At 44.6% G+C, this 23,698-nt stretch overlaps 1 protein-coding gene across 1 annotated transcript in view; it reads left to right on the forward strand.

Annotated features, from left to right (window-relative positions):
* Positions 1 to 2,724: 2,724 nt before the first annotated feature.
* The window catches only part of Xdh (xanthine dehydrogenase), a 54,881-nt gene continuing 33,907 nt past the window's right edge, over positions 2,725 to 23,698 (forward strand). The window contains exons 1-11 of the mRNA XM_013013800.1: positions 2,725 to 2,789; positions 6,054 to 6,111; positions 9,002 to 9,098; positions 10,352 to 10,460; positions 13,648 to 13,774; positions 14,577 to 14,638; positions 20,432 to 20,500; positions 20,814 to 20,900; positions 22,022 to 22,163; positions 22,259 to 22,351; positions 22,935 to 23,086. Of these exons, the coding sequence (XP_012869254.1) occupies positions 2,748 to 2,789; positions 6,054 to 6,111; positions 9,002 to 9,098; positions 10,352 to 10,460; positions 13,648 to 13,774; positions 14,577 to 14,638; positions 20,432 to 20,500; positions 20,814 to 20,900; positions 22,022 to 22,163; positions 22,259 to 22,351; positions 22,935 to 23,086 (1,038 nt within the window). The 5' untranslated portion in view covers positions 2,725 to 2,747. The remainder of the gene's footprint in view (positions 2,790 to 6,053; positions 6,112 to 9,001; positions 9,099 to 10,351; positions 10,461 to 13,647; positions 13,775 to 14,576; positions 14,639 to 20,431; positions 20,501 to 20,813; positions 20,901 to 22,021; positions 22,164 to 22,258; positions 22,352 to 22,934; positions 23,087 to 23,698) is intronic.

Here is a 23,698-nt window from a genome sequence, read left to right on the forward strand (position 1 = left end):
GACTCTTCTTTGTGGTCACTACTCAGACTCTGCTCTCACGCCGATGCTGCAAGGAAAGTCTTCATCAGTATTTGTTTGATTGTTGACGGCAGCCGTTCTAGCTGGGGTGAGAGGGAATCTTAGTGTGGTTTTGATTTGTATTTCCTTTATGGCTAAAGAGCCATAAAGACTTCATTTCTTGAGCATTTCTTCATATATTTATTATCCATTTGCATTTCTTCTTCTGAGAGCTGTTTTATTCAATTAGTTTGCCCATTTATTAATTGGGTTACTTGTTTTCTGTTGTTTATTTATTTATTTATTTTTGGTCAGTCACGGAGCCTGAACTCTGGGCCTGAGTGCTGTCCCTCAGCTCTTCAGCTCAAGGCTAGCACTCTACCACTTGAGCCACTTCCGGTTTTTCTGCTTATGTGGTGCTAAGGAATCAAACCCAGGGTCTCATGCATGCAAGGCAAGCACACCACTGAGCCACCTTCCCAGCCCTGCTGTTTATTCTTTAAAGTTCTTTGTATATCACTCCTTTATCTATTGAATAGAAGAATTGATTCTTACAAAATAGTTATTATAACACTGACACACTGGAGGAAATTGAGACCAAGAGAATGTCTTTTGTGAAGGTCCTTCAAAAGTAGTAGAGATAGAGCTGGGGGTGTAACTTGGAGAATGCCTCTCTAGCAAGTGTGAGGCCCTGAATTCAACCCTCCATACAGCAAAACAGAACAAAACCAAACCCCCAAGCCTAGAAAGGATGGAGCATATCCTCAAGCCAGTCTACTTGACTCCTCCACTTGATCTATTCCCATAGCCCTTCCCCTTGACCTCACTCAGGGTTTTCTTGAAACTATGGTTAGGGGCTGCCTGGCTGGCAGGGGAATTCTGGCTTATAAAGCCTTGGGGAACAGCGAATAGAAGCAAAGCCTGTCAGTCATAGTGGTGGGAAGGTCTAGGAGAGTTGACTCATTGCAAAACAAGTCCAGGCTCAACCATAATCCCTTTCCCCTCCTCCTTTGCAGAATTTCTTAACTTCAGCCTGACTAATGTTCTGAGGTGGACAATTTCATGTTGGGAGAGATTGTTTTGGTACTCTGAAGGATGTTTAGTCTCATTCCTCTGTTCAACATCATGTCTGATGATTGCAACATTAGCAACCCCCAGATATAGCCAAATGTGTCCTTTGATGGCAAATCTACCCTGGCTGACACTGCTTTATAGTGACCGGCAACCATGTTTTCCCCCTAGACTGAGGGACTTGCCAGGAATTTAGTACGAAACTTAGGACAGACAGGGAAAACTGGGATGCTGATCACCCTACAAGTGAAGGTTCATCTCCTGTTTACATTGAGGCTATATGTTTATATATCAACATATATCAGTATATCTCTAGCTATCTATTTTTCTTTCTATCATCTATCTATCTATCTATCTATCTATCTATCTATCTATCTATCTATCTATCTATCTATCTATCTATCTATCTATCTATCTATCTATCTATCTATCTATCTATCTATCTATCTATCTATCTATCTATCTATCTATCTATCTATCTATCTATCTATCTATCTATCTATCTATCTATCTATCTATCTATCTATCTATCTATCTATCTATCTGCATTGGCTGCATGGCCATCCAGGCAGTCTTTAATTTCTCCAAGTTTTTGTACTTCTAAGCTAACACATCTGCATAATGCTTCCTTCCTCCCTGAATATGGCCTGCCAGAGGTGCAGTGGAAGTGTTCTGCTGCAGAAAGGCTGGCTGAATGACTATGAGCTGCTACTGGGCTTTGAAAGAAGACCCAAGTGAATGCTGGTGGGAAGAGCTGGAAGTGTGCAAGACTAGAGAGAGACCATTGGTGCTGCTTGAGTGGACAGTACTTTTGCCTGTGTTTATACCAGTTAATAGGTACTGGATTGGGGAAGGTATTTTTTTTTAACTTTGTGGTAATAGCCTTGGTGTGAGGTGTGTATTTTTTAGAAAGGAATTTGGTATTTGAAACATTCTTATGAATTACTTTCCAAGGGCATTTTGCTGAGGGAAATGAAACAATCTCAAAAGTGGTTTGCTACCACGTTTATGTTTGTTGTGTGGTTGAGAATACTTGCAATATTTGTAAGTAGTTTGGTTCTTTGCAAATTTGAAAGGCACTTTCAGGAGAGCATTGGTTCTTCAGGTTTTGGAGCTTAGTGTCATTCTTCTGCCCCTCTGCAGTATGGAAAACAGAATTCTGGGGGCAGTGGGTAATGTGCTGAAGTCAGATACTGAGATTTGAACCAGACCTGTGACTCAGCTCATGCATGACTCCACCAGGTTGTGAGAAAATAAATCTTGCATGCTGGTACTGAAGCACAATGGCCATTGTATATGGGGAGGAAGTGAATCAGCCCAATCAGTGGGGACTGGCAATGTTCTTCTTCCTCTTTGACTGGCAGCAAATGGGAGAGTGAAACAAGTTCCATGATGGCAGTGCCCAAGATATATTGTCACCTGGCAATATCTGTGTGCACTTTGATTCATTGTATAGAGAGTGTGAGTTGTTGTGTGCGATTTGCATTTTCCTGGATTATGTAAACCACTGGCTTTTGCCAAGAACTGTCTGTGCCCCAAAGCTCTGAGCTGGCTCTCTCCTATTGGCCAACCACATTGCATTTTATTGGGAGGCGTTTCTTTCAAGTTGCAAAGCAGTGATAACAACCAGTGTCTCTTAGGAGTGAGGAGCTTGAGGTTCAGGGACTCCATCAGTGACAATGACAGCAGATGAGTTAATTTTCTTTGTGAATGGCAAAAAGGTAAGTGGATACAAGATCTTGGAGTTCCACACTCCTTGGGAGGGGCTGTGTGTCCTCTGGAAAAGGTATGTTTTAGTGTTCTCTCTGCTTCTTCCCTCTTACTGTTCTCATCTCTCCCTGTACTCCAGAGGTATTGCTTCATTTTGGTAAACACTGGGGTGAGACCTTCTCAGGGATATAGTACAAGCAAGTAAAAGGGGGTGGGAGGCAAGGAGAGAGGTGCCAGTGAGCTGATTGCCACCTGTGAAGTAGTGGACGTGTGGATGTTACCATTACTGTTAATGAGCTCTAAGGTTACAGAGCAGTGTATTATGTGTACAAGGGCAACAGCTAGTCCTGCTTTGCTGTGTAGGAACACATACTGACATCTTGTGGCAAGCCACTGTGTTTTCCACAAAGGACCCTCCTCTCTAGTCCTACATATATGCATTTCAGATATTTTACCCACTTAGGCGAATGTCATTGGTGCTCAAGGATGTAGGGAAAGTGCTATAGGTATCACAAATCCCTGGACATTGCAAGGGTGAACATTTTTATAACTTTAAGGCAGAAGCAGAGAGAGAGAGAGACAAACCATTACATTTTCTTCAGCTCTGCTTGTTTTTCCTGCATTCAGCATTCACTGGTAAATCGGCTCTCTATTTAAGAATGGAAAGGGTCATCAAGGAGTAACAACAGCTTCTTGTTAACTGTCCACATGGACATGGGTTATAAAATGGAGTGGTTTTTGAAGAAAATTTCAAGAAATAGTAATGTGCTTGTTAGAATCCCTAAGACCTGAGCTGTTGGGATGTGTTTGAGTGACTGGCAAGAGAATGTTAGGAGCCTTTCAGCATCAGAGCTGCAAAGGTTGTTGGGTTCAGTGTGAGTATTGCCACTGGGGGACCCTGGAGTCAGTGACATCTTTCTGAGATGCTTCTTTTCAGGCTGGCATCATGAGATAGGGCAAAACTTCTAAATTGGGGTCAGCAAGATTTTTACTCCTAACTTTTGCATACAGCAAAAGTCTTAATAATGAACAAAAGCAGAGGAGCAAAAGACTTCATTCAGCAGTTACATCATAGAGAATGTAAAAAATACCTGTGAAATTAGTATACACACACACACACACACACACACACACACACACACACACACACACACACACAACTTCCCTGGAATTTTTTTAAAGTGGTTTTAGCAGTGAGCTAACCGTGACTTCCAAAGCTGTGTCTTTAAGTTTTAATTATGGATACAAGCTATCAATTCATGTGTGAAAGTAAAAGCTCATGTTCTTCTTTTGGTCTAGGCTTGGTATTATTTTTTGGACCTAGTAAGGAACATGTGATGGTAAACTAACCTGGTAAAAATTCTTTATCCTTGGATTTTATTTGCACTTAGGAAAAGGTGATTTTAAATTCTTAGAAGATATCATGACATAAAGCTTTATTATTATTATTTTGCTGGTCCTGGGGTTTGAACGCAGGGCCTAGGCTCTATCTCTGACTCTGTCTATGCTCAAGGCTAATGCTCTACCACTTGAGCCACAGCACCACTTCTGGCTTTTTCTGAGTAGCTTATTGAAGATAAGAGTCTCATGGACTTTCCTGTCTGGGCTGGCTCTGAACTGTGATTTTCAGATCTCAGCTTCCTGAGTAGTAGGATTATAAGCATGAGCTACCAGTGCCCAGCCACAAAACTCCACTATCTCTGGGAGTGTCTACTGCCAGATTGTCGTGGTGAATAGCTGTATTTGTTATTTACAAAGATGTGGGCTCTTGAGAAAATGCTGGAAAGAGGAACTGCTGGGAGAAGCCATGCTGAGTAATGACACAAAAACAGTGCTAAAATACAGGACCCAGTGAGGGATTTCTGGACAAATAAAGACAAAGAAGTTTTGTTTTAGATATTGTACAAAGAAGTTCCTAAAGAGGCTGTGGAAACATGCTGACTTACTCCTAACCAGAAGTATTTTGTTCCTCTGCTTCTGTTGAAACTTTTTTTTTTTTTGGGTCCAGTTGTGGGGCCTGAACTCTGGGCCTGGGCGCTGTCCCTCAGCAATTCAGCTCAAGGCCAGCACTCTACCACTTGAGCCACAGCGCCACTTCCGGCTTTTTTTCTTTTTGCTTATGTGGTGCTGGGGCCTCATGCATGCAAGGCAAGCACTCTACCACTGAGCCACCTTCCCAGCCACTGTTGAGACTTTTGTCTGTCTCCTCTAGAGTGGGCTAGACACAAATTGCTGACCCCGTATGGGGCCGCGTGGGGTGGTTGGGCCTTGCTGACTTCTGCTTTCAGGTTAGCATCGAAGGAACTGCTGTCTAAGATTTTATTATCTTGTAATGATAATGAGGAATCTAGCTTTTTTTTTTTTTTTAGCTGTCAGCTTATGTAGTGGAGATTGTGATTCATGGAGGATTCTGGCAAGAATGAAGAATGAAGGGCATAAGGAGTGACCCCACAAGAAGAAAATGTAGCTAGACAGAGCTCACAGTGATTTTCACTTAGCTTACTTTCATGGTCAACATCTGTCAGGCTCCTGAGAGACTCAAGGCAGGAGGAATGCCATCTCTGAGGCCAGGCTTTGGGAGCCATTTGCCACTGGGAGCCTATGGGCCAGACGGACAGGTGAATTATGATTAGGTAAAGTATTAGATATGCTAGGAGAGACTCTTCTCAGTGCAATACTTTGTAGCACAGCATCTGGTACATAGTAAGAGCCTATTAATGTGAACACTGAGAAGGCATGATTACTTAAAGGGGAAAGGTCTTATTGCTTTGGTCAGCCTGAATGGTAGGTATAACACCTGTGTTTCTTGCTACACCAAGGCAGAACTTTAGGATTTAAGGGTGTATGTAATAAGAGCATGTACCTAATTCAGCTTTGGTTCATATGTTCATTCTTTTCATTCTTTTTTTGGGGGGGTCCGGTCGTGGGGCCTGAACTCTGGGCCTGGGCGCTGTCCCTCAGCTCTTCAGCTCAAGGCTAGCGCTCTACCACTTGAGCCACAGCGCCACTTCCGGCTTTTTTTCTTTTTGCTTATGTGGTGCTGGGGAATCGAACCCAGGGCCTCATGCATGCAAGGCAAGCACTCTACCACTGAGCCACTTTCCCAGCCCCCATATGTTCATTCTTATGGGACTAAGAAGAAAAAGACCCATTTTTCTCAATCTATTTAGTGTACTCCCATGCACTACCAATTCTTGGGTGAGACCTTGTAGGGTGAAACCAATTGCAGAAGGATGGTTAAACAGGCCTTTGATGTCTTTCTTTCTTTCTTATAGGTGGTAGAGAAAGATGCAGATCCAGAAACAACTCTTCTGGTCTACCTGAGGAGAAAGTGTATCCTGATTTTGGAGTGAGAGCAAGGGATGAGAATGGGGGATTCATCTTCCTGGCCGTAGTCATTTCTTAGTGGCTAGCACTGGATCACCACTTGTATGTTAGCTTCAGCTGTGACATTCAGAAGTGGTGTGACCTTATGTAACCTTGGACAGTCCTTGAGCTCCACTGCTCATGGTAGTCTTTGAGATCTTCTCTAGCAAAGAGCCCAGCAATCCCAAGATATGACGAGCGCTTGACAAAACCCTTCATTACCTTTAGTGGCTTCATGGTCACCACCCAACCCCATCCCTAGGAGGTGTGGGCTCTTGCTTAGCTATCATTTACTGGATATGTAAGGGGTCATATCTAGGGAACACCCCCAGCTCTTACTAGGAGTGGAAAAGCAAGGGAAGAAGTGTCCATTGGGAAAGGATGCCTTCCATGGGAATTGTTTAGAGGCCCTGATCATCATAGCAAAGACAGTCCTGGGAGTCATCAAAAGCATGGGAGTCTGTGTTGGGGTGTTGTTCTTCTTGGTACAGTGAAGGCTTCTGTAAAATCCCCAGAATCCTCTCAGAGTAGTCTGAGACTCTGAGAGTTCACAGGGTTTGCTTAGCTGGTTGCACTTCATCCCCATGGCAGTCCCACAGGAGAGAACACATCCATCCCATCATCAGAGAGCAGGGAAAGTGAGGTCTGCATGTGTAAAGGGACTGGCCTGCCACCATGTATTCTGGGCCTAGACTGAAGCCTAGAGCCATGACTTGACTTCTTATCCTGCCTAAACGCCCAGAGGTCTGTTGTCAAGACTAAGCTTATTCTGATGTCTCTCATAAGAAATGGATCCCTTTCCCTGAGGGATAGCTGTGACTTTCTCCAATGATCTATTTGAAGAATTGTTTGATGCAGAAGTGAGCCCAAATGCTAACTCTTAACCCTGGCCTCTTACCTCCAACCAGTCGGCCTGGACAACTGGAGGCTCAGAGCCAATGACCCTGCATCTCTCTTGCAACAGAAGACTCTTGGGTAGAATGAGGGACCAAAAGAGTCTCCATTTCTACCTCATCTACCTGAATGTTGGGAAGAACAATTCTCAGAGGCTGTTGAAACCGGCTTGAGTTTTCTTAGTTTCAAGTTCTGTGCTTTTTCTGTTTGAGATTTTCTGTAGCCTAAGCCAGTCTGGAACTCATTATTTTGTCCAGACTGTCATAGAAAACCAATCCTCCTGCTGCAACCTCCTGAGTGCCGGGATTAGATGTGTATATCACTATTCCTGGCACTCAGTTTTAGTTTTTAAGGCCCAGAAACCAAAGAAATCCCTTGTTTCAAAGGCCAAAGCTCAAGTGAAATCTGAAACTGAAAGTTGGTATTAAAGTCTTCACTCTTCATTGTAGTCTGTGCTAAGGGTTTATTTGGAGGAGTTAGAGATAAGATCCGAATCTTGACTCCACCTTGCCTTCTAGAAAGATGCTCAGGTTGGAAGAATAGATTGTTCTGCTGCCATCTGTCTGTCTGCAGGCACCTTCTGGGTGTTCGAACTGCAAAGAACTGCATGTGTCCTGACCAGTGGAGAAGATAGCCTAGGACATAGGAAGCCTTCCTTGGTGATGAACTTAGAATAAGAGGCAGCATAGGAGTGGGGCACATGCCAAACTAGAGTCAGGTGACTGTGTTGGTGCCCTGACACACAGGTTAGAATTTGTGTAGTTCATGTTATATCTTGGGTCTTGATTTTTGTTTTTGATTTTTGTGTGTGCCAATAGTAAGACATGAACTTAGGGCCCGGGTACTGTCTTGTAGCTTTTTTGCTCACAACTCGTATTCTACCACTTGAACCATAGCTCCACTTCAGGCTTTTTGGTGATTAAATGGAGACAAGAGTCCCATTGACTTTTCTCTCCAGGTTGGCTTTAAACCACGATCCTCAGATCTCAGCCTCCCAAGTATCTAGGATTGCAGACATGAGCCTCAGGCTCGCAGCTTTTGTTTTCCTTTTAATCTGTGGGAGAAATAGTATCTGCTGTGTTACTTACTGATCAAATGCTATGAAGAACAAAGGCATACGTGGATATAACTGCTTCTTAACTATAAGATAGTGTATTATTGTTAATAATGGTTGATTTTGTCTTGAAAAGTGAAGGCTGTGGCCAGATGAGAATAACCTTGGTCCCCTGCATCTCCAGGAAAGGCCTGGGGGAAGTGGAGGCTTGCAGGCCTGCATAAAATCAGCAACAAAACCTGTGTGTCTCAGGGAAGGGGGCCTTGTAATTGCTGTTACCTGGAATCACCTATTAGCAGAGTAATGGATTATCTTTCCTCAATGTATCTAAGAGTTGGGCCCCAAATGGCTTCCTGACCTCAAAAAATGTTTTAATTTCCACTTGTACATATTGTGGGTTAGATGTTCCAAGGCCCTTAATTCAGCTCCAATTTTGGTTTCTGGGGCTTTATCAGCTTGCTAGGTTCAGGGTGAAAAATTGGGACCAAGTGAGCCCCAGAACAGATTATCACCTTGCCTGTGTGACTTCAATGTGTATCTACTCACTCAACTGTGTGGACTTGGAGATGTGTGGTTTACCTGCCAGGAAAACCACACCTAGTGGACTACAACCCCAAGAGAAATCTTCATAGGATGGTACCCCATTCCCTTGCTCTTTGGTCTAGAGAGAAGGAGAGAAAGAAAGGGAGAAAGAGAGAGGAGGGGGGGAAGGAGGGAGGGAGGAAGAGAGACAGGGAGAAAGACAGAGACAGAGATAGAGACAGAGAAAGCTCTGTTCCTGTCCTCTGGGGTATGAGCCTGAGCCATGAGCTAAATGGGAGAATTGACCCACAGGGCTATGCTCAGGCATTCCCAGAACCCCACAGCCTCTTTTTCCTTGTCCTTGTTCCTTAACTTGTGGCCATCCAGTGGGGCTGAGTGGAACGAAGCTTGGCTGTGGAGAAGGGGGCTGTGGGGCGTGCACGGTGATGCTCTCCAAGTATGATCATTTCCAAAAGAAGATTGTGTATCCTTTACGCACTCGCTTGCTGGTGGCCCAGGCAAAGGCCTTGGATGTAGGGTCAGCTGTAGGATGTAGGACGGAGGGTGTTAGTGTACATGTGTATGCAAGTGGGTGAGCCCTTGTGTTTCTGAGCTGGCTCAGACCATGAACAAAACCTTGTAGAATGACCTCTTGGCTGGTATGGTATGGCTTCTGAATTGATACTCTCTAAAACTCTAGGCTAACAACATACCCTATAAAACCCTTCATGACTCCCAGGGTAGAGCCTGGTATGTTCCTACTTTCTTCTCCAGTCTTCTCTCTTCTCCCTTATGTGTGCAATTCTCCCTTCAAGCTGAGACAATGTCCCAGGCACTCATTCCTGATTGCCGTATTGTTTTCCAAGTCTTGAATGTCCTCTCCTCCAGAACTTTTCCATCTCACAAACTTTTACCAATTACACTACAAGGAAGTCCTCCTCCATCTCCCAAGACTAGGTTAAGTGGCCCCTTGTTTATGTGGGCTTCATAGTGCTCCCCTGGCACAGTCTTATTGAAGTACTTGACATCAGACTTGTACATTGCATCTTGACACTTGCTTCTCGTTTCCTGCATTGATATTTCCCTTCTATTTCCTAGCTTTTTAAAGGTCAGAGATTTCATTCTATTCACTTCTACTTCCTCAGCCCTCAGCCAAGAACAGTCACGTGGGTGACAGTCAGTGATGTCAGTTGCATCTGTAAATGATGGTCACTGAAGTCACAGGCCGCAGGGTGAGGAAGCTCTAGCTCTTGGGCTTGGGGGTTTCATGTTTCCCTCCTCTCTCCACAAGGAGATGGGAGAGTAGAGCATGGTAAATGCAGGGAGACAAAGGTGATCAGAGGATCTGACCCTGGGGACACTAAGGAAAGACCCTGCAGAGCAAGGGACATGTTTCAAGGATATAACCTTCTAGAATTTTCTTCTCTATAGCCTCTAGGACTGGGCTGAGTAAAAAAATGGCTAAAAGGGACCCCAGCTTCTTGCTCCAGCTTTGGGATTGAGTGCACTTCAAGGGTGCCCTGAACCCGATAGCACTGTAAAGGAACTCAGCCTAGTTTGGGGAGAGCTTCTCTTGTCTCTTGTTCAGAGTCTTCAAAGGAAAGGCAAGGACACTAGAGGAATCAATGGCATAACATAGAGTAAAGAGATAGACTGAAGCCTCTCTGAGCCCCCCAGGCCCTAAACTACTTTGCTATCTCAAGTGGACAATGCGATGACCTTAATCTGGGGTTTTAGTCACTTTTCTGCCAATGCCTGCCTGACCCCCATCTGTTCCTTGCATCATGTTGCTGTGACGACGGTGGAAGGCATCGGGAGCACCAAGACGAGGCTGCATCCTGTACAGGTGAGCAGAGGAGGCGCTGTGCTCCTGAGGTCAGGGCAGTTTTGCAGGGAGATTCATGCCAAGGCTAGAGACTTGCTTGGATTGTTGGACAAGGTTTCACTGCCTGAGCAAAGGAGATGGGTCAGGGTTTTCTCCCCATCTTCTCTGGGTATTGTGAGATACCCAGAGAGCTCCCTCCTCTCCCCACCCTGTGGCTAGGGTGATGTTACATTGTGTGAATCTGGTGGTCAAGGGAGTCCAGATGCTCTAGAACTGGGAGAAGGGGAACACACACCTTGTTTCTGAATCTGCTAAGCCTTCCCACATTCTGGATTCCAAGTTCTCCAGGCCCTATGGTAAAAACATCTAATTTTGGTTCCTCCAATGGTCTTTTCAGTTGCATCCCTCACTTCTCACCCACAGACAGTACAATGGTGGATTTCTAGGCTTCTGCCCTCCTTGGAATGGCAAGTGGTAAACAAGGGAATGAAGGCCTATGAGTGCCTGATCAAGCTTGTCTCCCTGATGGAAACAGACCATCTGAATGAACGTGGATCAGAATCAGGAGCACTTGGAGGAGAGTAGGCAATAGTCTTGGAGGTTTCGTGGAAACAATTTGGATGATCTTAGGTCAGGTGGAAACAGTGGGAAAGGAAGGCTGTTGTTTTGTTTGGGGAAACTATGATAAGGACCCTTTGGGAGATCATATACTCAGGAAGTTTTAGAGTTAAGCCCATTGGAAAAGACATGTCCTTCCTTCCTTGGGCACCTGTCATGACATTATGGAGCTGGGGCCTCCAGTTGAACAAGTTAGTTCCATTCCTTGAGAAACATCCAGGACTAGTCTATGAGATCAGAAAAGGGTGGAGGTGACATTTTGCTTCTTAGGCAGGAAAAGGGGATAGTACTAAACTTGTCCAACCTGCAGGAAGCATGAGAAAATTAGTTAGGTGCCTGTCATTTTCTTTAAAATGACTAGGGGAAAGAAAGAATGAATAAACAGAGAATGTGTCAGTATAATTGGTCTAAAACCCATCCTTCCCAATAATAGAGGCCTTTGCTCTTTCTATCAAGACATCATCCAGATTTGTAATTTTATCCAAAAGTTTATAGTTCCATGTCTTAATTTTGCACTGCCTTTCTCAAATTTATTTCCAAGAATTTTATTCTTTTTGATGCTATTATAAATGGAATTTTAAATTTTTATTGGCATAAATTAATTTCACAATGGGATTTCATATTGTGATATTTAATTACACATATATATTATTTTGATCAAATTAATCCCATTCATATTGCTTTTAATCCCTTCTCCCCCTTAAATGGTTTCTAGTGTGTCTCATTATACTAGTTTCATATGTATGTTTATACAACCTATTTTTATCATATTCAACCCCTCAATTATGTCTTTCTTTTCTTTCTCCCTTTCATTGTTCCCCTCAAGAAAATCTGTCTCCCCTTTACAGTAATCAGACCTTAAATCTTTTTTTATATTAAATTTTTAAATTTTTTTATTTTTTAGACCTTAAATAAGCTGCAGAACTAGATCCCACTGTTTGTCAATTATTTGTTTTCTTTGGCTTCTGAGATCCTGCCCTTTCTTACAAGTCAATATCATGTGCTGATTCCACCTCAACCCCTAAGTGCTACAGTGCCGGTCTCTGGCCTCAGAACCTTTCCTCTCCACCCTCACATTCTGCCTAGGTGAATTTAGCACCACCTATCACACACCCATATAGGTGTCTTCAGCTTTGACTTCTCAGAAGTTAGGCATCTCCAGTGCCTACCTGGCTTCACTACAGAAAGGTCTCATCTGACTTACCAAAACCTCAGTTGTTTTCTAACTTCTTCCTTCCTTAGTCTTGTTCCACTCAAGTCTATGACAAAACTACCTATTGCTCAAGCTAAAAATAGTGTAGTCACTTCTGAGTCTTTCTCTCTAATCTCACACCTGATCTACCCAGAAAATAAGGTCTACTGCATCACCCAAGCCTACATCACCTTCACTCTCTGTTTACATTATTCCCATGTGGTCCAGGGCAGCACTCTGTTTTACTCAGTCTATTACAGTATATTGATGTCCTATTCTCACTTTTGCTTCTTGAAATCCCCACCTAGCAGCCAGAGGGACTCTTTAAAAAACCACAAATTAGATCATATCACTTCCTGTTGAAATCTGTCACATATAGAAAGTTCTAGATCCTTGCCCTGACTTGTAAAGAGTTGCTTCATAGCCAAGTTCTCTAGTTCCAGCAGTTCCACCTACTCTAGCCTCTCAGCAACTCTAGCAAGCAAGCCTGTTCTGTGCTGAGCCTTTCTGGTTACTCTTCTTACCCTCTTAAATAAGCTCTTTGTTGATCTAAACCATGTTATAAAATCCAGCTTCAAGGGCCCCTTTCAGAATGGCCTTTTCTGACCTCTCTGATTTCGCTGACATTCACTGTAACTCAACCTGAACAAACTCTACATTCAACCTGCAATTGTCTTATTTGTTCTTGCTATTATTTTCCCTACTAGAGCCTCTCTTCCTACCTTCTTTTTGCTATTGTCCTCCCACTACCTTTGCATGTCCGGGTTATCATAGATTCTCAGTCTGTAGATCTTTATGTTCATAAACATCGATGCACATACATAAATGTATGTGTATACAATTCTGGAAATTTTACTTGGCAAAAGTAGCAAGATGAACTCTCAAGAGATCAGGAGAAGAAAAAGAAAAATGAAAAGAGAACAAAGGTCATGTGGATGAGAAGAGCTCCTTATCCATTTATGAATGGAAATTCTGTGACATGGCTGCAGTGAATCAATTCAACTTTATACATTTCCTCACTCTCATGCCCCTCACTGGGCATTGGGGTTATTTTCACTTAAGAGCACAAGCACCTCAGTTGATCTTTGCTAAGATTTCTAAATCCCCTGGGTCAGAATAATCATGATTCCCAGCCTTCTGACACAGACTGCCTGCCTACCATACATTAGGTGCAACATCAAGACTTTTACATGGGTTATCTCATTAAGTCTTTAGAAGTAGTAAGATGATCCCCAACATGCAGACGAGGAACCTATGGCTCAGAGGGAGTTGGAGACCTGTGTTACTACCCACGGTGTTCCCCTCCACTGCCTCTCAACATGGGCTGCCTCTCATCCCTGGCAAGTGCCCCAGGATACCAGAGAGGATTTTGCCAACACAGTCATCTGTCCCTTCTAGGAGAGAATTGCCAAAAGCCATGGCTCCCAATGTGGGTTTTGTACCCCTGGCATCGTCATGAGCATGTACACACTGCTCCGGAACCAGCCTGAACCCACCATGGAGGAGATCGAGAATGCCTTCCAAGGTACAGGCTTCAGGCACAGCCAAGGAGGTGGACCGGGCCCTGGACAGGGCATGGTGGAGTGATAGGCAGGAACTGGCTAGGAGTGAAGGCACCGCCCTCCGGAAGAGCGCTGACTGACCCAGAGTCCTGTGCTTTCTGGGGAGTCTTCCTGCCTTTCCCCTGTATTTGGGACATCTTGGACATGGGCAGTTGCAATGGGACCTCATTTGAGAAACAACCCATGGGCAAGTCATATGGCTGCCTGTCCTCAGCTTCCACCAGAACAGGATCCCCCAGCGCACTGACCCTTGGGAGGGAGAGAGTCAGAACACAGCCATGACAGTGATTGCCTTCCTCTTTGGCCTCTTGTGAGTGGGCTGAGGAGCCCGGACCATGTGACTGCTCCTTGGCATCAAATCCAGAAGATTCCCCATCCAGCCAGCATTTCAGGCAACCATTTATTCAACCAGTCGTTCTGAGTCCTGTCCTGGATCAGGCACTGTACAAGGGGCAGAATGAAAGACACAATTCCTCCCTTCCCAGGGGTACGTGGGTTTATCATGTAGTTTGTAAGCTCACTCATGGGGCTCTGACCAGGCTTGGGGTACCAGGAGGGTCTCAGTCTGGGCATTCTAGGGAGACTTCCTGCAGGAAGCTATAAAGGGTATTTTTGAGATCAGAACTAAGAAGAACAAAAGGGTCTTTTAGGGGAGGAAATAGAATGTCAAACCAGAGTAGTAATCACTGAGCTAAGCTGGTGCATACAAGTCTCTCTGCCCCTGAGGGCTGGCAGTGACACAGTGGCCTTTTCCTTGCTCCACAGGAAACCTGTGCCGCTGCACGGGCTACAGACCCATCCTCCAGGGCTTCCGCACCTTCGCTCAGGTAAGTAGGGCCTGGGGAGCTCAGTAGTCTGATTCCTAAAGCAGTGGCCCACAGAGTGCATAGTTAGGGAGGGTGCCAAGGGAACTCTGCTATACAAAGAAGAAAGATGACCTAACACGTTTAGCAGAGTCTCCCCCTGGACAGAAGACTGTGTTGTTCTAATTCAGAGCACGGCTTTCCCTGTTAGTGAAGGCCTGGAGTCTTTCTTCCTGGAAGAGGCACACTATCTGGGTTCAGAGTCCTCTAGTGACTTCTGGCTTGGCTGCTTTCCCTGGAGGACTGGCAGGCTCAGTATGGCACAGGCACAGCATTTAACAACAGCCTGGCTTGCTTCAGACTTGTGCCCCTCCTTCTTCTCCCTCCTGGCTGCTTTCCATGGTTGGCACTCTGCTGGGTTTATGAAGCTGATAATTAGACCTCAAGACATTTTGTGACCCTCTGCAGTGTTCATGTAACTCCAAGTGAGAAACCACAGCCAGGCGTGTGGGCATTGATTCTCCAATCACAATGCACACCTGCCATCAGCCAGGCAGGGCAGAGGGCTGGCATGTCTTTTCTTGGCTTCCTTGCCTCGGCTTTTACCTGAGATTCCAGTCAAACCTTTGCATTCTGGTTTGGTGCTGGGCCCAGTGGTGAGTTACAGACACCAGTTCTTCTCACTTAACCTTTGGGGTTAACACAACATGGAAAGGAATGTTGTGTTCATATAATCCAAGAAGGAGTGGCTAGAAATGGAGATGGGGCTTTGTAAGGATACAGAACATGACATCCTGCAGAATGTTGTGATGATGAATTCGGAGGTGCACAGTTAAATAGAAATAATGGAAAACATAGATTCAGGGTCTTATGACCTCGGTTTAAATCCTTTTCTATTACTTAATTGATGCACAACTCAGGTCAATTTCCTTGTTGTTAAAAGGGATTATAATAATACCTGCTTTACAGTGTTAAGCACTTCTTGCAAAGCTCTTTGTACAATGCTTGACCTATCTTAGACATTTAATAGATGGAGCTATAAATTACAACATTGACATAGTTCTTCCCTAATGAATCACATGATGTTTATGAATCGCTCAGATTTCCCTGAGAATCAGGCGTTGTGGATCTTGTCTGTATCATAAGAGCCTTACTCAGAGACATTCCATCCAACCAGGCCTCAGATTGCTTCACAAGACAAGGGCATTTGAGTGTAATAAATAATGGTACTCCTTTCTGAGGTCTGAGTTAGATCCACATTGAAATGGTGGTTCCTGATTCTATAGTTCAGCAGACAGAACGTGCCTCAATTCACTTTTGGCTAAGAGTTGTGTGTGCAGGACACAGAATGGGGGGATGGGAGCACTGAAGCCTATGCCATCTTTATGCAGAGCCTATTGACTCTGGCTTTCCCCATGGTTTCAACATACTTGGAGTTTTTAGTTTTCCTGTGGATAGCACACACTGGAAAGAATCATACAAATAGGCACAAAGAAAGTTCTTGGTGTATAAGAAATTTAGAAGTTTTCATTCCATCCTAACAAGTAAAAAGCTAACCAAACTGAAAACTAGCAACTCTTCGAATCATCAGAGAAGAGATAGGAATGACTTCTGCTCCTCAAACAAGAGACAGACAAGAATAGAGTCATAACTGACTTCAGCAGAAACATGAGCAGAAATGTCTGCATGAACTAGTACTAGAGCAAGAACGCTTGAACAGTAATTGATAAACTACTGGATACTCAATATGGATAAGACTGGGAGGTATAAGCTATTGCTGTCTGAGTCCCTGAGTTCAATCCCCAACTCTGGAGTAAAAATTAAAGGTAGATATTACCAGAGTGGATCAAAACATAAGACTCAGTGATGATGTCTAAATGAAACTGACTGAATATAAAGTCACCTATAAATTGAAAGTTAGTGACAGTACACTTGTCATCCAACAGTACGGGAGGCAGAGGTGGTAAATTATGAATTGAAGGCCAATCTGAACTACCTAAATAAATAAACCCACACATGACTTTTGTTTCATACAATTCTAATAAAAAATCCCAGGACATTATTTTTTAGATATTGACAACTTGATTATCAAGTTGATATGGAGAGAGGAAAAAACCCCAGAATAACCAACACAATACTGAAGGACCACAAACTTGGAGAACTGACACTATCCAGACTCAAAGGCTTATTGCAAAACTACCATTATCAAGACATCATGGCATTGGTGAAAGAAAAAAAATAGATCAATGAAACAGAATAGAGCATCATCATAAATAGGCTCTCATTAATACAGTTCCCTTACCTGTGACAAAGGAGCAAAGACAGTGCATTGGGGCAAAGATAACCTTTTTATAAAATGGTGCTGGAACATCTAGGCATTCACATGCAAAATGATGAATCTAGACATGGGCTGGAAATTCTCTCAGACTATAAACGTAAATGAAAAACACCAAATCATTAAACTACTTATAGATGGCAAAGAGCAAATCTAGATGACATTGGGTGTGGCAAAGAATGTTTAGATATAGCACCATAGGCATGATCCACGAAAGAAAAGTTTTGATAAGCTGGGCTTCATTATAAATGAAATCTTCTTTGCAAAAGCAAATATCAACAGAATGAAAAAGACAAGTTGTAGACTGGGGGAAAGCATTTGCAAAGGACATATCTCCACATAAGGACGTTCTCAACATATACAAAGAAATTGTAAAACTCAACAACAAGAAGATGAATGACCCAATTACAAATGGGAAAACGACATGAACAGACCCTTCGGCCATAAAGACAAATGGATGAAGAGTTAGCATTGAGACTTGAACCTCATATGCCACCAGGGAGTTGCAAGTAACTAAATACCACCACATGCCTATTAGAATTGCCAGTTCCAAAACACTAACCCCACCAGTGTTGGGGAGGGTATGGAGAAACAGGAACTCTCATTTCTGGTAGCAAAGAAGAATGTATAGGCACTTTGGAAAATAGCTGGGCAGTTTCTTACAAAATGAAACACACTCTTACTATATGATTTATTAGTTTTCCTCTGTGATGTTTACCAAAGCTGCTGAGAACTGACATCTCCATAAAAACCTGAACAGAAATGTTTGTGGCAGTTTTATTGTCAAAACTTAGAAGCAATTGAGATGTCCTTTGAATTATGTAGGTGAACTGAATGGACAAAGAAGCGGTGGAAATTAAGAAAACAGAATATTATTCTGCTCTGAAAAGTAATAAATGATCAAGAATATAGATGTAGTGGTGTGTGTCTGTTACCCAGCTACACAGGAAGAGTTAGGAATAAACAGCGGCAATCTCTGACAAAAGTTAGTGAGATCCTATCTCAAAACTAAGTAAGGACTGTCTAACTAGGTAATGCCTTTAATCTAGCTACTCAGGAGACAAAGTTAGGAAGGACTTGGTCCAAGGGTAGATCCAGGCAAAAGTATATAAATTGCTTGGAAAACAAAACCAACTAAATAAAAATGGGCTGGAGGTGTGGCTTAAGTGAAGAGTATGATATTGGTATAAGCTTGAGACTCTGAGTTTAAGCCCTTGTAGAGCCAAACAGGAAGGGAGAGAAAAGGGAAAGAGGGAGAGAAGGAGAAGAAGAAGAGGGAGGAGGAAAGGAAGAGGAGAGAAAGGAGGAGGAAGAGAAAAAGGAGTATCAGAAGGAGGAGAGAAGGAATAAAGGAAGGAAGAAGCTATCAAGCCATGACATGGAAGAAAAGTTAAATGTAATTTGCTAAGTGGATGGAACTAATCATAAATGTGGACATATTGTATGATAAGATGCATGTACATTTGTCAAACCTCACAGTGCATAGAGCTCTGATGTAAACTCTGACTTTGAGGGCTAATGATGTATTAATGATGATATAGGTTCATCTATCATAACAAATAGACCATTCTCCTGCAGATGTTGATATTGAGAGAGCTTATTGGTATGTGTGTATAGGTGGGGGAGGGGCGGGGGTTTACAGCGCCATTCTTTGTACCTTACAATTTGGCTTTGAGCCTAAAATCACTCTGAAAAAAACCTTGGTTTATTAAAAAAAAAGGTACAAGTCTAGAAATCTTCACTGACTTCATAAAGTGGGAATATCAGGAGGATTGGGACAGGAAATATCATCCTTATCCAGTCTAACAGAACTTGGGGGTGGTGTCATGTTATTGTATATCATAATAATTTAGATCATAAACACACTGACAAGGCAATAAGGACAGGATCTGGGTGGTAGTGTGCCGACATATTAGCAAAATGTACCTGTATAAAATATGTCCTTATCCTGTTATGCAAGTCCATCTTTCTATAGGCTTGAGAGAATGAAAAGAGATATTAAGGGACCGTTCTTCCATTCTGAATTTGGAAGGGAGGGGGATTATTCAGTGAAAGAGCCAGGAGCAGGAGAGGAGTTCTGGAACAGACAGAATAGGTCTGACATCCAGTGGCCAGCCTGTAATGCAGGAGGGCTCAGCACACAGAGCCAAAGGGAAGGAGGGTGAGGTCAGGGAAAATGTTTCTTTTATGCTTGGCCATGCTTATAAGTTCTCAAAGGCCATATCTTTTAGCCTTCAAAAACTCTGAGAACTATCTTGAGAAAAGCTAGGGGAAGCTGGGCACTGGTTGCTCACGCCTGCAATCCTAGCTACTCAGGAGGCTGAGATCTGAGGATCATGGTTTGAAGCCAGCCCAGGTAGGAAAGGCTGTGAGACTCTTATTTCCAATTAATCTCAGAAAAAGCTGGAAGTGGTGCTGTGGATCAAGTGGTAGAGTGCTAGCCTTGAGCAAAAGGGGACTTAAGGAAAGCACCCAGGCCCAAGAGTTCAAGGCCCAGGACTGAGGAGGTGTCAGGGTTGGGGTGTGGAGAGGATGGGGACAGGGATGGGAATATAGGGGATTGTGTGATGCATCCTTGGAGATTGCCAGGCTGGAAATTGTCTCCTGGGGGGGGGGGACAGACAGCTCACAGACTGTTCCTTCAGGAATTGGCTACCCCAGAAAAGTCCCTGCGAATTTCCACCACTCCTGTGTCTGACATTTTAGAATGTCTGCTGCAACCCCTGCCTTTCTGGGGCCTATGTGCCAGGTGCGCGTACCCCTTCCTCACGCACGAGGCCTCCATAGTGGGAGGCAGTCACTTTGTGCTCTAATTGAGCTCGGGCAATGGCATCCCAAAGCGGTCCCTTAGCCAGGGCCTTTCCCATAGGTGATGGGGGAATCTAACTTTCCTCCAGAACAGGCTCACAGTAAGGAGTGGAGATGGTTTCGCTTTCTGGAAAGAAGTCTGCACTAAGTAGTTTGAGACTATTGGCCAAAATGTCTGGGCATATCCCTGGGACCAGCACTGGCCTTGGATATCCTTAGCAGCACCCCACAGACACATCAGGCTGGAAGTCGAATCCCACAGAGCCTGGCTGAGTTAGCACTAGCACATCTGTATCATGAGGGAACCAAGGAGAATGTCTCTTCTAGGGGCTGCCTAAGGAAGCAGCACCAGAGAAGGAAAATGAGCATAAAAATAGAATTTAACGAAGCAGGAGCTAACTTTCATGGAGAGTTTCTTGAAAATAAATTTCCCACTTGTCCCTATGTGTTTATCGCCGAGCTCTTTAATCTGCCTTAGCTGAGCAATAGAAAACACAGCGGAGGCCCCCACTCTGCATAGAGGCCTGCGGGTTGGGGCAGAGGTGTCATTTCCACCTGTGGATGTTGGGGTAGGTGTCAGAGCTGGGGTTCCCTCGTTATTCATAATCAGGACTTCTTAGAATCTGTGAAGACTATAAAGTATCCTCTTGCGAATCTGTTCTTCCTACTTCTAGGATGGTGGCTGCTGTGGAGGAAGTGGAAACAATCCAAATTGCTGCATGAACCAGAAGAAAGACCACATGGTAAGAGAGTCTTGCTTCCCTGGGAGGCTTGGGGGATCTCAGATGCAGAGGAATCACTACACTCTCCCCATGTCCCGGGCAAGGGTGGCAAGAGGATAGAATCATGATGAGAGGTGGTGCTGGTCAGATGATGAGCATGCTAAAGGTACTCATTGGCCATGAATCCCTTGGTAGGACCTTCCTCTTCCTGCCTCCCAGGAGCTGCCTGCCCTCCACCAGCCTTCCAGGGTTAGAGTTTACCTAGTAAAGGGCTGGATCAGTCCACCTGAGAAGAGCGGAGACTGCACAACTTCCCTATTCTCTTTCCCTACAGGATACTCTCACACCATCGTTGTTCAAACCGGAGGACTTCACACCCCTGGATCCCACCCAGGAACCCATCTTCCCCCCAGAGCTGCTGGTAGGTGATGCTTGGAGAAGTCTAACCGGGTCATTGTGCCATGGGCCTGTAAGACCTGCTTGATTTTTCATACCCACCTTCTTATCTTTTAGGATTTAGCCTAATTACATCTTCCTTTTAGTTTATGCCTCTGTAACCTCCCACACCTCTTCCTACTGTCCCACACTACAGTTTCTAATTTCATGTCTGTATTCCTATATTCCTAGACTCTAAGCCCTACAAGGAAAGGGACTAAGTCTTCCTACAGCACTACATTTCAATAGCACATACTCTCTAACCTTATGTTGACCTCTTGGCTTTATCTAATGTGTGTCCACCAAGCCACCTATTTTCTTCCTTATATTCAGCCTATTTATTTAAAACAAACAAACAAGTAAGCAAACAAAGCTATAGTTAGAGGACATGGTCCCTGGCTTGCAACTCTGCCTTAAGGACTTCTTGTCACAACAGCTTTCTTACCTTCATTCCAATATTTATGACAAGGGAAAGAAGCAAGCCACTCCCAGAGTTTGTCAGCTGCACATTTCATAAGGATGTAGACCCATGAAGATTGCCTTAGATGTTCAATAGGCCAGAGAGAACAGATTGCAGCTGGCCCCAAGCAAATCTTTCTCTGGATGGGAAAACCTTGAAAACACTATTAGTTTCATTTGAGGGATTTCTTTCTCCAGCCAGTATCCCCTCAGGTACACCAGAGTCAGCTCTCCTTTGCCATTGTACTTATCCCCTAGACCGCTGGCCCTTCCCACACCTGTCCAGTGTAGCCCCTAAAGGGCCCTGCAAGGAATCTGGGCTTTCAGCCAGGTCAGTTTGGGTCTTCTCAAGGTGCATGACCTTCAGCGGTTTCCATAATCTCCTTCATCTTCAAGTTGCTTTTTCACCTGTAAAATTGAGGCTCTGAATGCCTCCTCCCCTAAGGCATTCTCAAGACTAAGTGGGATGAGGTACTCAACTGAATTCCTTAGTACATGTAGTCCTCACTCTGCTCCAGTGTGTAAGGATCTTCCTTCTGACTCAGTATTCAATGAGTCAGTAGAGGCGCCTAGCCCATTGCAGACCTCAAGGGAATTAATGGTGGTAGCAAGAAGGAGACGGTGCCATAAGTAAACTATGCTTCCCAGAGGCTAAAAGACACTCCTCGGAAGCAGCTGCGTTTTGAGGGGGAGCGTGTCACCTGGATCCAAGCTTCAACCCTGCAAGAGCTGCTGGACCTCAAAGCTCAGCATCCTGATGCCAAACTGGTGGTGGGGAACACAGAGATCGGTAAGGCCTGCCTGTGATTGTGAGGATGTCACGGATCCTGCATGAATTGTGGGGAACACTCAGATCTATAACTCCAGGCTTCTCGTTTCTCTAAGGCATTGAGATGAAGTTTAAGAATGCACTGTTTCCTCTGATTGTCTGCCCAGCCTGGATCCCTGAGCTGAATTCAGTGGAGCATGGCCCAGAGGGTAAGGGGTTCTACTGAGGCCACAGTGGGCCATGATGCTGGGCCAGGTCCCTGTGTGTGTGTGTGTGTGTGTGTGTGTGTAGGAGTGCCAGGTAGCTTTGTCTATGGCTCTGGCTGCCTCCTACTTCCCCTAGAACCAGCCTGACATGGGGAGAAGGGGAGCCAAGTAAGGATGGTCCGCATTATCTTCCCTCTATTAGGCTGGCATGGTTGGGTGCTAGCAGGCGAAAGGCTGTACTCAATAGTTGTTCTCCTGCTTGACAATGTATTAGAATTGCTCGCTGGGGCTGAGCTGAGAGGTGCAGGGAGATGGGTGTGTAGCGTGCTTGGGTGTTTTTTATTTTTTAACAAATGTGAAGACTTTGCCACCAGAGATCCAGACTTCTGAGTGGAGAATCACTAGTTTAAAGGCTCACATGTTGATTCTAGAGTCCAGAGATGGAGGCTTCAGGCCTTGTTTATCAACTAGGGGGCATTAGTTTGGATCCTAATTTCCTGTAAGGCTGTAATACAGCCCGGCCTTGCTCGGGTCTCACAGGGGCTGGGGATGAGGGGTGGCTATTACTCCACGAATGTGTTTCCAGGTATTACCTTTGGAGCCGCTTGCTCTCTGAGCTCTATGGAAAAGGTCCTGGTTGATGTAGTTGCTCAGCTTCCGGTCTATAAAACTGAGGTGTTCAGAGGAGTCCTGGAGCAGCTGCGCTGGTTTGCTGGCAAGCAGGTCAAGTCCGTGGCGGTGAGTTCCTGGTCAGCGGCAGGCGAGGCCCGCAGGCCAGGCATGGGCTTTCCTTGAGCGGGCAGGGGCTTTGAGCTAGAGGCTCCCACTTGCTTTTGTCCAGTAGGCCCCACATTTTAGTGCTTAGACTTTTCCGAGGTGCTTGTTAAAATGCAGCGCCTGAGCCCCATGCACAGAGATTCTGACTTGGTAGGTTCTGGAGTGGTATACCCCAGAGATCAAGTTTTTAAGAAGAAGAAAGTTTGGGCACTTCTGATGAAGTGTGTGTGGTGGTGGTCTACAGGACACCCTAAGAAGCACAGTCTACCTTTGACTGAGGCCATCAGCAGGTAAATGAGAACTGCATCATAGAGAATTCACAACTGAATTGGGCAGGATCCTTTCAGACTTTGCCGGGTGGCATGGGGGTGAGGAACCCAGGAGCAGAGTCTCCCCACCCCCTACCCTGGAGAGGAGGGAGGAGTTTCACCTGTCAGCTGTTCCTTGGGCCTTCGAGTAGCGCAGAAATTCCTAGTTTGCAAATAATTGAGTTCACATACACTAGTCCATTCGGGGTCCACAACATTTATGATTTGGGGAGGTGAACTACCCCTTCTGTTCTATTTTTTAAAC

The sequence above is a fragment of the Dipodomys ordii genome, unplaced genomic scaffold (genome assembly GCF_000151885.1).
Source record: "Dipodomys ordii isolate 6190 unplaced genomic scaffold, Dord_2.0 Scaffold20, whole genome shotgun sequence".
Lineage (NCBI taxonomy): Eukaryota > Metazoa > Chordata > Mammalia > Rodentia > Heteromyidae > Dipodomys > Dipodomys ordii.